The sequence below is a fragment of the Populus nigra genome, chromosome 3, assembly GCF_951802175.1.
Source record: "Populus nigra chromosome 3, ddPopNigr1.1, whole genome shotgun sequence".
NCBI lineage: Eukaryota > Viridiplantae > Streptophyta > Magnoliopsida > Malpighiales > Salicaceae > Populus > Populus nigra.
The window spans coordinates 8,856,143-8,874,022 of NC_084854.1; the positions used below are offsets into that span (position 1 = coordinate 8,856,143).

The 17,880-nt window shown below is 34.2% G+C and overlaps 1 protein-coding gene and 1 long non-coding RNA gene across 3 annotated transcripts; one reads left to right on the forward strand and one right to left on the reverse strand.

The window, feature by feature from the left end:
* The first annotated feature begins 246 nt into the window (after window positions 1-246).
* On the forward strand, window positions 247-6,265 carry LOC133689951 (putative GDP-L-fucose synthase 2). 2 transcript variants are annotated; one of them, XM_062110071.1, is made up of 3 exons: window positions 247-359; window positions 485-1,442; window positions 5,665-6,265. In XM_062110071.1, exons 1-2 carry the CDS (start codon window positions 341-343, stop codon window positions 1,435-1,437), a joined length of 972 nt encoding a protein of 323 aa, XP_061966055.1. In that variant the 5' UTR covers window positions 247-340; the 3' UTR covers window positions 1,438-1,442; window positions 5,665-6,265. The 2 variants fall into 2 exon arrangements, with proteins under 2 accessions (XP_061966055.1, XP_061966054.1); XM_062110070.1 differs by lacking the exon at window positions 5,665-6,265 and adding an exon at window positions 4,339-4,980.
* A 1,863-nt stretch (window positions 6,266-8,128) lies between these two features.
* LOC133689283 (uncharacterized) lies at window positions 8,129-10,275 on the reverse strand. Its single transcript, XR_009841288.1, has 2 exons — window positions 9,193-10,275; window positions 8,129-9,013 (listed from the first exon to the last, which is right to left on the reverse strand). It is a non-coding gene; the product is annotated as an uncharacterized LOC133689283 (long non-coding RNA).
* Window positions 10,276-17,880: the final 7,605 nt, after the last annotated feature.

Sequence of the window (17,880 nt, forward strand, 5' to 3'; positions counted from 1 at the left end):
TATTACATTTTACAATTAAAAATCTCTTAATTTTCAGGGATTTTCCATGCCTCGTAATTTTTTTATAATAATTGTTTAATATAATGTTATTTTTGTCAACATTCATTAATAAAATCACGATTCTCGTATTGGTGGTTATATAAAAATTTACTATTTCCCAGTGCTTTTCTATCTTATCCTGTATTGTAAAAAAAATAACTCGGCAAAATACCCCTATTTAAACCTGTTAATAAGCCTAACGGCAACAAGCGGTTGAACCTGTAAGACTTTCTTCATAACTGCTTTCCTGTCTTCTAATAAAGCTCTATCCCGCCGTGCCACTCCCCAGATCCTCCTCCAAATGGGCGACCCCACCCATGGTAAACTCTCTCAATTTTCCCACATTTTCTCATCAACCAGACACCCTTCTCTCACATCGCATTTCTTAAATTCTATTCTCTCTTATTTTTCTTTTCTTATTCTAATCTCTAACATTTCTCTACAGACTCCTCCGATTTCCTCACCGACAAATCGGCTAAAATCTTTGTGGCTGGACACCGCGGTCTAGTCGGCTCGGCAATCGTCCGTAAACTTCAATCCCTTGGCTTCACTAATCTTGTCCTTCGGTCCCGCTCCGAGCTCGATCTCACTCGCCAATTTCATGTGGACTCCTTCTTTGCCGCCGAGAAGCCCCGATTTGTTATCCTAGCCGCTGCTAAAGTCGGCGGGATCCACGCTAACAATACGTACCCTGCCGATTTCATTGCTTTAAATCTCCAGATCCAAACTAATGTGATTGACTCCTCATTCCGCCACGGAGTTAAGAAATTTTTGTTTTTGGGATCTTCATGTATTTACCCTAAGTTAGCACCGCAGCCCATTCCTGAAAATGCACTGCTTACTGGGCCTTTAGAGCCTACGAATGAGTGGTACGCAATTGCGAAGATAGCTGGGATTAAGATGTGCCAGGCTTACAGGATTCAATATAGCTGGGATGCTATTTCTGGAATGCCGACCAACTTATATGGTCGGAATGATAATTTTCATCCGGAGAATTCTCATGTTTTGCCGGCATTGATGAGGAGGTTTCACGAGGCGAAGGTGAATAATGCGAAACAAGTGGTGGTCTGGGGAACTGGGAGTCCGTTGAGGGAGTTTTTGCATGTTGATGATTTGGCGGATGCGGTGGTGTTTTTGATGGACAAGTATAGTGGGTTGGAGCATTTAAATGTGGGCAGTGGGAAGGAGGTTACTATAAAGGATTTGGCAGAGTTGGTGAAGGAGGTTGTAGGGTTTGAAGGTGATCTTGTTTGGGATACATCAAAGCCAGATGGGACTCCGAGGAAGTTAATGGATAATTCTAAGTTGTTGGGGTTGGGTTGGACACCGAAGATTTCACTTAAGGATGGGCTTGTTGATACTTATAAGTGGTATGTGGAGAATGTGGTGGGGCAATGATGCAGGTGATTACTACAACGTTTAATGTGTTTTGTATTGAATATTATTGGCTGTCGGTCTAATGATTGCAACTATATATGTTATGCTTACATTGAAATAATTTCAACACTCATTGTGTATCGGTTACCTTACATATGCATTTGCCTCTAGTTCACTAGTTATTTTTGTCTAGGAACTCCGAATGCTGTTGTTGTTTCAGTGTACTATTATTTTATGTTGAGTAGCTCATTCTGAGGATCATTACATGAATGTGGTTGGTGATTGTGGCTTTTTATTTGCTGGATTAGGCATGATAACATTGATAATCAAAATTCATATGCTTGTCTCTATATCTTGTCCGACCTCTTGCACGAGCATTGCTTGATTTAAACTTTCTAATGTGGATCTGCCTTTTATCTATGTCAATTTGCTAATTTTATTTTTCCAAGAAACATGCTTTGAATTCAATATCGAGTTTCCATTTGTCTGCAATGTAGGCAATTATATATAGTGTGGCAAGTGCTGTGTTGCTTCGTTAGTAACATGATATATGCTTTCTTGTTTCTAATGCCTGTCCCAAATTGTTATGGTTTCCTACCAGTAATTAATCTAGCTTGTTTAGAAATCTGGTACTGATGCTGTGTTACTCTGCGACCATTTCATTATAAACTCCTCTTCTGCCTGAGATATCTGATCTTCCATTCTTTCTCTAATCTTTATTTTGTTTTCCCCTGCTTTTTATATATTTTATTTCCCCCCTGACTTCTTGTACACAAGCTCGAGCAAGGCATGATGATCTCAATTGATATAGAAGCTAGTGCTATCCTGTTCTAGTTTAACCTTGATTCCCAATGGTAACACAACTTTCTTCATTTCATATACTTGTTATGAGTTGTAGTTGTTCTACCCTGCAATTGTAATCACCCAACACTGAGCATCTGAGTCCTGATATCATTGACGAGTTCATTGTCTTTCTTATATTTGAAGGTCAATTGCAATGTCAAATAAAACTCAGTCCAATAGGAAAGCTCAGCATACTGTAGATTTTAGAGCTAGTAGAATTATAGGACAGGGGAAACCAAAATGATAATACAGAACATATTTGAGCCTGAAGGTAACAAAAAGAGACTGTACTGCATTATCTGTCTGCTTCTTTTGTGTTGAACATTTCCTTTCATTTGTATTCTTTAGGACCAAAAAATGAAGATATGATGATGTGGAATAGAATGGATCTTTATCCTTTGGAATCAAGAACCTATTTGCTAGTGTTGATGTGATTACCTTCTCAATTCAATTTCTTGAACCCTGGATAAAATAGTGTTGTTTTTGGAACTACCAATTCTGTTTTTGATTCACTTAAACCCAATCCATGATTTGCCTGCTCCAAGGTATTCAATTCTTCAGGGGGGGGTTTCATGTGGGGGAAGGGGAGCTTGTTTACCTGCAGAACTTGCTTCTTCAACAATACCGGATTCACATCCTATGATTTGTCATCTCTAAGATGGTAGTTAATGAATAAACAACCACATAACATGCATTTACTTGTGCTCCTGATACTTGGTTGTGCCTCCTTTTCTGGTTTTTGTTGAAGATATCATTAAATATAAAAGAAGAATAAGAAATGCTTTGTACCAGTTTGGGGTGCTTGATTACTAGCTCAAATATTTTCCTTCTGGAAATTTGTTTCTCTTTAGGTATACCTGGTTTATGGGTACTATGCTCGAGGGTCATGAGTACAATTTTTGTGTTGCCTATAGTATACAGGAATAATTTCTGCACTCGTGAATAATTTTGGCAACTAAAAACTATGATTTTCCTGAGTAAAGCTTTGATGGATGGAAACAAAAGTGATAATTAAAACGAAGGATTTCTCTTTAAACTATGCAAATTTAATTTATTTTGCTGATTAGCAGAAGTTGGGTAAATTCATGTAAGGATGAGATCATGCATCAACTTCTATGCTGTAACCCTCTGGTATGTTAGAGAAAATCTTAGATAAAAGCAGATGTGCAGGTTTTCTTTTTCTATGATGGTTTTGTATTAGATAATGTTTTTAATTGGAGTTCAGGATCAGCAAGTACTCAATCCTTGGCAGTCTAAATGCCGATTACTAGTGGAGTTTTTGCATTGACATGTAGATTTCGCATAGATATTCAAATGTTTTATTTTTCTTATTTAGTGAAGCGGTTAAAAGTTTTGTTTGATCTGTGATGTTTGCCAGTGCCAAAATTGATACCAGGTCTGAACTATATTTGATACCGAAGTGTCTATGACTGATTTTTGGAATGTTGAAAAATAGAGCTAATTAGTAAGTAGTAACATATGGAACACTTGTTATTCACTCAAGGTCACTGCATCCTCAGGATGCAAATGGATATAAGTCATCGTATTTTTTACTAGGGGCAACTCTTCAGCTTGCTACTTATGGGCTCTCTCTCCTTGAGGGTCTGTTTTTATTCAGGCTAACTGTGTTTCTAGTTGATGACCATGTGTTCAGGTTTAACACAAAATCCTTGCATCGATATAGTGATAGACCATGTAAAACTCCAGTGCAGGGATTTGGTGTATAAAAGCTTAATCCTCAGTGAGTATGTTAAATTGAAAACTGCATGTTTAGATACATCCGTTCCTCTCCCAGGATGCAGAATCCCAATTTAACATTTTAAAAGAAAGTGGAAGTGGAGACTGAAAGTACATCTCTGACATTTCCTCTTGTCCTTTTCCATTGTAGAGGAATTCTCTTCTAACTAATAGACTTGCTATCGAGTTATTCTCTTTGATGGATAGTCTTGGAGATTTTTCCACCTCGCTTTCAATTTATTCATTGTTTTCCTTTTGAGACCTTTAGTTGTAAGATATGTGTGCATCTTGGGAGTTGGTTTGACTGTGGTTCTGTGAATTAACTGTCTTTTCTGTTCCCAGATCACTGGCATTATGAAATTCATGCTCCTGTCCTCTGCTATGTTGACTCTGAAGAAGAATTGGGGCTTGTTTGAGGCAATTTTGAGTTCATGACTTTGATACTGGTTCCCTTAAAACTAGGTTGATTGTGAATAGAAGGTTGCTTTTTCTGTGTTTCCTGTGGTACATTAGCACTGAGTTATGTTCTGAAGGTCTGGTGCTCTTATACAACTCTTGCATGAGTTCTTCTCTGCTTAGATCAATTTATCATAGAAAGTAAGGCAACAGAAGGAAAGACGGTTTCTTAACTACTAGTTACCACTTCTGAAGCATGCTGTTAACTGATCGGGAAAGGCTTATCAATTTGCAACGTCTGAGTGTTGTTGTTTCAAGACAGCTGGTCCACCGAATTTTTTCGAACTCTATATTAACTTGTCTACAACTTAGGTGATTTACTTCTAATATGATAACCTAGCATATGTATGCCCTTGTTCACTTGATATATGCTTGGAACATTTGATTTTTAGATAGATGATTGAGAACGGTATGATGCTGGAAAAATAATTGCGGTTTACATGACATGTATTCCATGAAGACATAATGAAGATCCAGGACAATTGACAGCTAAAAGTTTTAATCCAAGGTGAGAAGGAGTTTGATTTTTGTTGTTTGGAATTTATGGATTGCTACCATATCATACATTTAGATGCATAGAAGATTGACAGTTTGAATAACAGTCAAGATTTTGTGGAATTTCAACGTGATTGGATAACAGGGAAGGATATGTATAATGAACCAAAAACACACTTCTTAGAGGACATGACAAGGAATTAAGTTATTTTTGTTGCCTTGAATGGAGCCCAATTGACCTGTAGGAGGATTGCGGGAGGGGTAGTGGTGTGTTAATGCGCTTCCATGTTATGCGGTCAGTGGTCACTTCTTTATTTTTCATAATTTTTTTGTTTTTTGGGGTAATAATGGAGAGCACTAGCTCGAACCGAGGATATGCCCCTCCCAAACCTCATGCCTTCACCACCTAACCTAGCACTAGTTGGTCCTTTAATTCATGATCATGACTTTCCACTTTGGGGCAATAATTCATTAAGATAGATATGGAAGCTAATATTGGCAAGGGTCTCTGACGTCAAATACACAGGTGCCCAACTGAAATGTGAAGGAAAGAGTCCCAATGTTCTTCCTGGTTACAGGTATCTAGTCGTGAGAATGAAGAAACCTGACTTGAGTTGTAGCAGTTTTGAAGTTTGATAACACTGTTTATCTGAGAATAAGTTTCGATAACGTTGTTGCTTTACTGAAATGAAACAGTGTCTGTCATTTTCCTTTCAGAAACTTCACCAGAACAAGCTTTATCCCAGCTCCTTTCAACCAGCTTCTCTCTGGCCTCTTAAAGACCCTACGGATGCCAGCTAGCTAGCTGCCAATTCCATGCACTTGATCTGGTCCTCATGAACGAGGGTACGAGAAAAACAGAGGCACCAAGTGCTACAGCATCCATGGGCTGGGATGGGACCTAGTCTTAATTGCACTTGTATGCTGATACATGGTGCGTGTAAAAAAGAGAGATTCGGAGTGAGGAGCAGTCTAGGGTGGCCAAACAAAAGAACCAGACAGCCATTGAAGGTAGGTAAGGAAAAGTTTTGCCTTGTTAAAGTGAACACGTTAGAGCCTTGTTTAGGATTGCAAACAAACCAGAGAATCTTAACACAAGTTGCTGCTCGCTAGCAATTTTAGGAAAATATAATTGAAGTGGACGATCCACCTACTGCTGGGTAGTGGCCCTAGGTTTGAACAGGAAACTCCCTGTTCTTCCCCATGAGGTGCAAGACATTCTGACAAGTACAATTCAGTTATTACTGTTGTTCATGACACTTAACCCTGAATTTGGTAGACATCGGTTATGATCATATTCAATTAATATTGCTGCAAATCTCAAAAAGTTACCATAAAAGTTGTCGTCTAACGTTGCCAGCAAACGTTCACGGGTTATCAGAAACAGTAATAGTAATTGTGGTTGGTAGTTAGCTCTTGTGGTTGTAGTTTGGTTATTTTATAAAAAATATTTTTAATTGAGGTTGGTTTGGAAAAATATATATTTGGTTAAAATTGTAGTTGAAATTGAGGTTGAACAAAAAAATAATTTAACATGTTTGGTTAAGAATATTTTTCATGTTATAAAATAACTAAAAAAAACATATATTAATATTGATAGTTTTTAATTAAAATATTATACATTTAATTACTGTTATTACATCATGAAATAAACAATATTTTATATAAAATATTTTTTATTATTTTATTAAACTATTTACAATTCTATTATGTATGAAATTTATCTGATAAGAATTATAGTTTCATGACTTACTAAACATGCAATAAATTCATAAATATAATATGATGGTTGGCGCGCACCACCACATTCGATAATTTTTTATTGTTCCATTCTTGCAACCCCTGCCTAAAGCTGAAATCAATCACCACACACGGCGTCTCTCTTCACTGCCATCTCCTTCCACCGTGTCCCTCTCTTGGCAGCACCTCCACTTGAACCAAAACCAACACTGCCATTAACCAACCCCCTCATCAAGACTAGCCCTCACCTATTTACCTCCACGAATCAGCCCTCTCCCTCACAAACCTAGTAGCCTCTCACATCTTCCACTACCAACACACCCATAGTGAACGGACCTAACCATTAAACCACCACATAGCCAGCCCTATGTCTCCTTCACACAGACCCGAAAACCCATCTGCATCTCTGTTCAAACCATCAACCCATTAGATTCCCCTAGCCAACGATTAGCTCAGCATCCCCCATCGACCCAACACGCACCAGCCCAATCGAAAGAACCTAGACCCAAACAAGCATAGATCACCGCCACAACCTCCAACGCTCTCCAACAGCCCTCGTGGTTTTTTCATCTGGACAAAAGATCCACCCATACTTGAAGCACTGGTCAAAGAAAGAAGAGGATAACAATTTTATACTATGTTTATAAACACAGTTGCAAGTTGTGTTGCAAGTTAGAGGAAACGTAGCATTGGGAAAAGCATGTAATTTCTGCTTTAATAAAATTGAGTTTTGAACATAGATAGTGATGAGACCATGCATGAAAATTACAACTTGTTTTGTAACCAAACGATATATTGTAAGTATTAAATAAAAATGTTGCCGCAAATGTTGAGCCAAACAGTCGAATACATGGGGCAGCTGGAAGTTGAGAACTAGGGTTTTGCTCATTGCTAGTGTTATTTCCCAGGAGGCCCGTCCTGTTTATTTATTCATTACTAATCTAATATGAAGGCACATTCCAAGCCTTTCAACCTCCCCTCCCCGCATTCCCTCCCTTATCCCTAGACCTCTCCGGGGATTATTGAGGTTAGTTAGGACATCCCAAAGCCTGTTTCACTTTTCCAGGAGCCCACCATCATTCCAGGCCCCACTCCCACCTTGTTCAAGGCATTAATCTTGTAAAATATAATTGACCTAGCTTGGAAAACTCATTTCACATGCAACCCTATTACCAGATGTGTAGCTGTGAGGGCCTTTCCTGGTTCCGTCCCTTATCAGACCTCATACCTCCTCGTCTTTGCCTTTGCTTTTCTTGCTCTGTCTTTTTTTATTCATACAATCACACAGACACTGTAACTCTACGATAGAGCATGCCCATCTCCAGGGGCCCTAGAGTTTCAGTGTTCCCTGGACCATAGAAATGATGTATTGTCCACCTCACAATCCAATCCCAGAAACAACAACACCATTAGAGCTAAACTAAACCATACAGACAGAGTATCATGCAAGGGGAAATGTCATTAATAAATTTTACTATATAACTGATGTTTTTCCTCGATTGTATGTACACATGGATGAAGGTGACATAACAATTCCTTGAGGATTTGAACATATACTACAACTATCAAGCCCCTACATTTCCCGAGAAAAATTAATTAACAAAAGGGACAGAAGCAAAGACTGACAACGAAACAGTGCTGAAACATTGAAGTCTGTAGCTTTAGGGGACCCTGAGATTTTAAAGCTCTACTCACCGAATTTGTTGAGTTAGGTGCCCTCCATTTGCTGCAATTAAATTCTCTCCCCTTTCTCTATGGGGGTTTGTTCTATGCTTGAACGAGCAGTCAATTAGGCACAAAACTTGGAACATCAGACAGCTAGTATGCTTGGAAGAAATAATAATCAAAAGGTACCATGCCAATTAACTTGTTGTTGCACTTCCACAAGAACATTTGGATGCCAATTACATATCAACAATATCATCAGCCAAAGAAGAAATACAAAGAAAAGCTAGTAACAAAAGTGAAAGCAAGAGATTAGGAAGTAGTCCTTTATCATAACAATAGAGAGATTGAGCCTTCTAGCCAATATCACCACCAAACCCCGACACCATTTACCAAAAGCCAAGGAAGCAGAAGACGAAAAAGAAGAAGAAGAAGAGAGTTTTTTGCAATGATTGGACAGAAGAAATGATTTTTCTTGTGTATCCAGACCAGCTGCTACTCAAGCCTAAAACTCCCATTTGCTTAGCAAATATTCTCATGACAAAGGCCACACATGCCTCAGTGCCCCAAGTAAATACAGCACCAACATCCCTAACCATGTTCCACCCGCAGAAGAAGCACCACCACCACCACCACCACCACCACCACCAGCAGCAAAACCCTATCATTACATAAAGCACAAAACCAATGAGCAAAAGTTTGGTATTTAAAACTTTACCACTACAAAAGAAGAAGGGTAAAAGAAAAAGAAAACAAAGAAAGTAAATTAAAGCAAGAAAAACAATTTGTGAGTGGGTGCAAATGGCCAAAAAGAAGATGAAATCAGAGAAGAGTGACAACATGGACATGGGATTGGTTGTCTGTACGTTTTCTCTTCTAATTTCTTCTGTCCTCTGAGAAAAGCCCTTGACGGGTTCTCCTTGTCCTATCTTAAAAAGATATAAAGAAGGAATGCGATGGTGCAAAGAAGCTGAAAACATGAGGGCTTTGCCTCGCGAGTACATCTACTTACTGGCTACAATAGTTAGCGAGAGTCTTGTCTAAAACATAATGTGGCCAAGAAGTAAAGAGAGTGGTGTGTGTTTTTTTTTTTGTACGGTTTTCAACATGGGATTCTTGGTTGTAGTAGCATGCACTTCTCTGCCTCAACACCCTCCATTCACTTCACTTCACTTGCTTGTATCAGAAGCCCAGATTAGCTAGATTTGCGCAAGCAATCTCTGTCCTCTTTCTTCCTTTTTCCATGCCTCCTCTATATCTTCTTTTCAAAATTCCACTATTACCCTTCTCCATGTCGGGATCCATGACTTAAGCAAAGTAATTATTTTTTAATGCATCATCCCCCCCTAGTTTATTAAAGTTGTGTACAAATTATTTAAGACTAAGAGACTCCTGACCAAACAGGCACCAGGGTCGAGGTTAAATTTCTCGAGACAGCCACCGAAAACCTCCACAACGGTGCTTCTAGCTAGGCCTAACATTCGTTTGTGGATTCTAGGGAGTTACCTTAACCAGCTTCTCTTCTTCCATAGGGTCTAGAGAAATTATGGGGCCAAATGCAATCAGTACTGTACATGAATGGGGCTTTCAGCTTTGACCCTTTGGTCAAATATTGCTACTACTTTTGGGTGGTCCACTTTCATGGCTGAAAGGCAGCTCCATCTTCCATGGCTATTTCGTGAGAAGCAGCAGGGGTGCTTTGGTCATTTGGTCGAAGAATGGTAAAAGTACCCCGGATTTTACGTCTTCATGTTAACAGAAAGTGTCATGTGATGTGAATTGCCCTTTATGGAGGTCTTTTGCAGCCTTACTTGTAATGGTTGCCAAAAATATGCCTTAACCTTCTTCGGGGCAACGGGGAGGATAATAATAATAATAATAAAGAAACCCCGACCAAGCCCGTTTCGGTGCTTTGCAAGAAATGGCAACAGAGCGACCTGTGTGTAAACTTTAGTGCACTTTTGATCATTCGATTAGAAGTTCAGAGTGACAAGATTGCCCTTCAAGTATGTCCAAGTTCAATGATATTGGGAATCACAATACACTACTGTACAGCGCAGGAAGCTGGGGTGTCGGGGATCAAGCAGAACGGTGGATTTGGATGCATGAATGGTGATGGGATTAGGGTGCATCAGTAGTACAATGCACCTTCATATGGTACATTGAGTGTTTCTAAACTATCATAAACAGCAGGAGACAGAATGTCTGAGGTAAAGCCAGACATCAGAGAAAGAGGAAAGGATTTTTCAAGGGAAAATTGAGATAGAGAGAGGGAGGGGTGCCTCAAGAGAAAGTAGGGCAGTTCTTAAACCAAGACAAGGATTGGAATCTATCCTCATTAAAGAAAAACACAGCCAAATAAAAACAACAGAAATATAAATATAACCCATTTTTATGCGTTTAGAAATTGTTATAGCACAAAAGCAAAAGCAGATCATAAGAAGAAAAAAGAGAAGGAAACAAACGCAGCACAGAAAGAAAATGAATTTTGAAAGGTTTTCGAAATTGAAAATATTTAAAGTATATATTTGAAGCATCTCCATGCAATAAGAAGACAGGTTAATAAGAAGCTAAGATATCGATCGTTTTCAACCAAGGTATTCAAATATCATACTAGTACTCTATTTTTCTTGGCATTACTACTGTAACCACCTTGACGGAAGCAGAAACAGCTTATATTTACCAAATTTCTTCATTAAGCTTGCAAATGACAACCTAAAACATCCTTGCTCTTTTGAGAGAATGAGAGATCAGAGAGCTTAGTAGCTGTTTTTGCTGTTGAATGCAAGCAAATTCTGCTTCAGGAGCCCAACTTCTTGATCTTTTATTGCTGAAACACGCAAGAGAAATGAGAGGGGCACAAGTGTATACGAGTAAGTGTGTGTGTGTGTGTATTTATATATTCTTCATGACATTAATTTTAGTTGGAAAAAGTATGCAAAAGATTCAGGATATCACGTGGAGGAAGAATTTATTGCAATAATTAACCAAAACTCTAAATCGTTTGAAGAATTCAGTGTATCAATACACTCAGTTTACTGTAGATTGTTTTAATGAATTTATCCTTTTATCCCTCGGTGGAAAAGTTGGAAGGCTCGGTGATGAGAGAGTTTGTGTTTTTTACGCTGATTTATTGATTATTAAAATATTGAGCATGAATATTATTGTCTCTGTGTATAAGACAAATAGCTTTTATGTACGTGGAGGTATTTTGATATTTTCATAATAATTTATTTGTTATTTTTAGGGTTTTGAGGGGTCTATTTAATAATTTATTATTATTATTTAATATTAAATTATGAAAAGCTATTAGTATGTTATCCACCAGTTAGTGTGTTGGTGGTGTCTGCACTCTTTCGACGGTCATTGTTTGTTCAAAAATGACCTTCTTCCATGTCAATAGGAGAATCATCATGTGATCTTTCTCTCGATGTAGAGCATGTCGTTGATGGTCTTACAGTTTATTGCCAATGGTCATTTCTTCTTTCTTTTGCCGACTTTTCTCTCTTTTTCAACTAAAGTGCACGTTTGTCCCTCTTTTTTTTTTAAATTTCAGTCCTTATATTTTTTTTATTATTTCTTTTCATCATTGACCCTCTTAAAAAAGCTTTTTATGTTTTCAATTCAGTCTTTAAATTACAAATTGGTCATATATTTGTTTTACCAATTCGGTCTTTATTCTTTTGATTTGTCATTGTTACCCTTGGATCTTTTGTTAAATTTTTATTAGTGTTCATTTGCATCTTTAAATCAAAGTTTATATTGGTTTTTTTTTTTTTCAATTTCACCTATATTTTTTTTCTTTTGTTAATTATTTTTTCTTTTTGATTTAACCCTACAATTTAATTTTTAAATGCCCTCAAATTTATTTTTTTTATTATGGTTTCCACTCTTATTTTTAATTAAATTTTTTTATATGGTTGATTTTTTTTTCTGAATATATCATTCGGTGTTTGATTTATTTGGGATTGAGCTTCGTGGTTTTTTTATTTATAATGCTTCCAATTTAATGACATAGGTCACAAGTTTTGAGTGTTAATATAGTTAGGAATTCTTTTTTTCCTCATTATATTTTGTGATTTTATCATTTTATATTGTTCTAAAAAAATTGTTAGTGGTTACCTGCATTTTTTTTCCTATTAGTTTGAGTTTTGCAAGTTGTTTTTGGATAAAGATTTTTTTAAAATGAGCTGTTTTGTTTTATGTTTAATTTTTGCTTATTTTTATTTTACTTCATACAAGTAGATTTTGTTTTGTACAAAAAAATATTCATATGTGTTTTTATTTCTATTATCTTTTATTGATTGTAATGACCAATTTAGTGAACACAAATAGGTAAATGATTTCTTTTTGCTAGATCAAATATCATGATATTCATCTCTCATTTTTTTCTATTTCTCTTTGAGTTATTATTAAAAAACTTGTTTATTTATTTATAGAGATAATTATTAGATATTTTAATAAACTTTTCAATTTATACTTATAATTTATATCATGTAAAAAAAACACACATCAAAATAGTTTGTATACTCAAGTTGTTTTTAGAAAGAAAAATTACAACCCGCTACAGAGCGAATACCAAATCAAATTTTTAGTTATCCTCTAGTTAATGTTTTTTTTTCACTCTTATTTTTTATATTATTTTGTATAATTTATTTTTTTATTGATTTTATTTTTCGACATTTGATTTGTTAGAGATTTGGCTTCATACGATCTTATCACTTTGCATTTGTTTTTTTTAATATTGTTTTTTTAACATGTTTTTTTTTTCAAGGTGTTATTCTAAGTCATTTAGAACTTTATTTGTGTTTTATACAAATGAAGTTGATTTTTAAAAATAAAAAAATTTATTTTTAAATAATATTTTTGATGTATTTGGCCTTGCAAAATTATTTTTTTTGCATGAGTTTATTTATCAGTTTCATTTGTGTTTATCTTTAAAGTCATGAGTTTTTTAGGTTATGAATTTATCTTTTATTGATTTTAATAAACAAGTTCAATAAACACAATAAGATAAATGTCTCATTTGTATGGTTAAGTATCTTGATTTACATTTATCAATTTTCTCAATTTCTCTTTTGGTTATTGTTAACAAATATTTTTTCCATTTATTTACATAAATGATTATAAATTTATTTAATGAGATACTTGCATAGGCCTTTTCATTTATACTTTTTATTTTTTTATATAAAAAAATACATTGAAATAGTTTATATAGCTGGTATTTTTTGAAAACAAATTATTACCCGCGGCAAAACGTGGGTTAAATGACTAGTACTATCTATCACTCGTATAATAAAACGAGGTAGTTTTTAAAATTTATAATTAAAATATATATTTGTATACGTGATGACTTAATGTTTTAAATAACAAAATATATTTTATTAAATGAATTATTTTTAATAATAGATTTTTTTTTAACCAAATCTTTTTATTGGAAATTGTTTTTTAACTAAAAATAAATAAAATTCAAATAATCTTTTGTAAGCATTTCAATAATTTAAAATAAGTAGAAAACAATATATCTTTTCAATCTAAATTATATTTTTTAATTAAGGAATTTTTTTAGCTCAAATAAATTTTCTTTTCTAGAAGCATTGTTTTAAAATTCAAAAAAACTTATCATGATATAAAAATCAAGTTTCTATTAGAAAAAAAAACATTGGAAATTATATCTCGATATTTTATATGCAATTAAATAAAAATTAATAATGAATTTGAGAAACCATGTAAGAAATTTAGAATAAAACATAACAATATATAAGTTTTATTTTCATTGAATATTCATGACCACAAATTAAAAAAAAAATATTTGATTCATAATTAATGAAATTATTGTTAATATTATAAGAAAAATGTTTTGCTCTTATTTGAAAACAAAAACAAAATTGAATGGTATTTAATGCAATAATACTTTAAATATAATTTAAATTATTTTGTTTATAAATAATTTTAATTAAGAATTATGAAGAAAAAAAGTATACACATGAGTATAGTTTTGAAACCCGGCCCAGCCTGACGGGTTGACAAGGGGCTAGAACCGGGTCGGGTTTAAGAAAAAATAGAGAAAGTCACAACTCGAGATGACCCGGCTGGTTGATCCGGTGACCCGGAAAAACTCGGTTAAAAACCTGTTTATAACCTATTAATTATTTTTTTATTAAAACAATATTATTTTAATTTATATAAAAAAAATTAATCCAAATAATCCAGTTAAAACTTGATAATCCAAGAAAAACCCAGGACTCAAGTCTTGTTTCAGAACGACCATAAGACCGGTTTCAAAACTGTGCCCAGGAGACGCTATACAAAGAAGCTCACGCATGCACCCCCTCCCATGTTTGTTTTTTAATAGATGGACTACACATGTCCCCTTCACAAGCGCTTGTGGATCCAGGGGCACAAGAAAATGGGTGATATATTGTCCAGCTGTCAAGATTATGAGGTGAAGTTTAGAACCTAAATGTAAAATTTTAAATTTAAAAGGATAAAAAATGATATAATAAAGAATTTTTAGATGAAAATAAATTTTTTCACTTGAATTTGGAAAAACACTCCTTTATTTTGTTTAGTTTTATTTTTTTTTAGTACAAATTAAAACTATACTTCATCAAATGAGTCTCTGATTCTACTTTAAAATATTATTAAATATATAGAAATCTCAATAATATGTAAAGATAAAAAAAAAATATATCAACACATCAAAATATCTTAAACATATTTATAGCACATTAAACAGTGTAGTCAACAGTGTTTTGCGGGTTATGAAAAACCAACGATTTCTTCTAGTTTTATTATATAATATATAATATAATGTATATATTAAAGTCATTCATTTTGGTAAAAAGAAATTATTTATTTGAATGACATGCTCTTCATGCAGTCTTAAGAAAGCAAAAGGTCTGCAGTTCAATTTCTTAAAATTTCTAGAGAAGCTTTTTTACGTCAGCATTCTTTATTTTTTTTTTGTCACTAATTATTAATTAACGTGAGAGAGTAGTGCAGGTGATGATTATAAAATGCAAAATCATAAATGCGGTGAGGTTTATGGGCTTTCATGGGAAAAGCAGGTGGTGCCGCTCTCTCTTTTTTCTAGCGACCCCTTGATTTAATTATGAGACAAAATTATTAGATAAAAAACTAAAAAGCATGGGGTGTTTATTTTGCAGCTGTCACTGTTTACACATTTAAAATATTGTGAATGATAATGTGTATTTTTATAATTTATTTTGGTTTTTAAAGTTTTATTTTAAACTATTTGATTATAATTAAGGACCAATTAATTTAAATTTCTTAGACAAGAATAAAATTAAAAGAATAGAAATTGAAATTTAAAAGGCGTTAGATATGAAAGGTGTGTAGGAGATTATATGAGAAATACATTTAGATTTTCAAATTTTAAAAATAACATAAATTATATGATTTAAATTGCTTAAAATATCAATAAAATCAGTCACGATTCAATCAAGGCTTTGAATGAACTAGCTATTTAACCTGTCTTATACTGCAATATCATGTCGCATGTAAAATATTGTTTATATAAAAACTCGTGGACCCTTTTTCTGGCTCTAGCTACAAAGACTGCCACCATATTGTTAAATGTCATTCTCAATTAAAATAGCTACCTCAGAAATAATGATGGTGGAGGTCCAAGACTCAGTTTAGGACTCAGCTTTAATTCTGGGTTCAAAGTAGATTTACTGTGATCGGCTTTTGTGCCCACTATTCATTTGCTTGTAGTTTTTCGTCATTCTTCCATCCTATTGAATATTTCTATTCAAGTGGACTAAAATGCACTCATATGAAAAACTCAAACCCAAAATAATTTATTAAAAAAAATTAAATGTAAAAAAGGATGAATTTTACACCCCGAGACAACTTTTATATATATATATATATATATATATATATATATATATATATATATATAAAAGGTTGAAATTGAGTTTCTAATTATATGAGAATATATCCATCCAATTGAGTGATAATATTTTATATTAAAGAATGATTTTAAAAACAGGAATAAATTGAGATTTATTAGGCTTGTAAGGACAGATTAGAAGATCTAATTATAAAAACAAGTAAGCTAATTCTTTTTCAAGATAAAACTAACATGTCCCTCCAATTTGACAGCAATTTTTGTCGTCTAAAAAAGTTGGTCCTGTGGGGGAAAAAGAAAAAAAGAAAAGAAAGAGAGAAAGAAATTTGGTGATATGTCGTGGTCAGCTATTCTTCTCAAATTGTCTTGTCTACGAGGAACCAAAGGAGGCTTCCCTGTCCCTCGATTAGGTTGTGTGCTTATCTTTGTTTTGCTCTGGACCCTAACCCTAGAAATCCCTGGATCCATACTAGCAAAAGATAGCACGTACTAGGGTTATAACAAGATGAGGCTATATGTTTGTGAGATCAGATTCCACAGAAGAGTTGTATCGAGGAGGGAAATTAAGCAGTAAAGATATTCATAGCCATTTATTTAAATTTTATAGCCAAGACTTAACCATCATGTTTGAGGAACTGAGAAGAGCTGGAGGGTGTGCTGTGTTATGGGCTCAAATCGTTCATTAGATATTAATTTGGGTAAAACGATAGTGGAGATGTTATTTCACTGTAGCTGGGATCCTAAATAAACCATGGATGTAATTTCTAGCATGTCCAAGGCAATTTATTTTCATGTTTGACGCTGTGTTGTGATATAATTCTTCGAACTACAGGATAAACACAACGCAGAAACAAGAGGGAGTTAAAGGAGAGGAAAGGAAATGTGAAGTCTGAGCCGCTGAGGCCAAAAAGGAAAGATGGAGAAAAGAGAAAAAGGGTGATGTAAGAACTTTAGGAAAAAGGCCTGGTTGGGCCACAAACCTGCAGAGTGCATACTACAATGGCAGAGGCAACCTTTATCTCTCTCTCTTGTCAGAGAGGAAAGCAAAAAGAAACATACTAAAAAGAAGATTTTCTCATGATGAGACCACGCTGAGTGCGAAATGGGGTCTTTTCCAATATTTTTGTCATGATTTATTTTTTATTTTTTAAAATATTATTTTAACAACAACAACAACATAGCTATTAAAATAATAAACAATGGAAACCAAAAACAGTAAAGAAAAACAAGAAACTTTGAGGCCCGTTTCCAACCATCTATAGAATTAAGACATAAAAAGATATAGAAGGATAGACAGATAAGAAAATAAGGTAAAAGAAAACGATGAAAAGATAAGTAAAGAAGGAGATATAAATAAACAAGAGAACGAAAAAAATAACCCACGAGAGAAACGAAGAAAAACCACAAGGGAGAAACGAAGAAATATTAAAAAAAAAAAGTTAGTAGATAAAAATAGAGAAAAGAATAGCAAAAACTTACCATATTAAAAAGTTTATTTACCAATATATTTTTAATTCACTTCTCCATCATTCATCAATATAGTAAACTATTATCCTACCAACAAAGTAACATTCAAGATGATGACATTTGATTTTATAAAAAAACATATCATATTCTTTTAATATTTGTCTATAAATATTATTTTATTA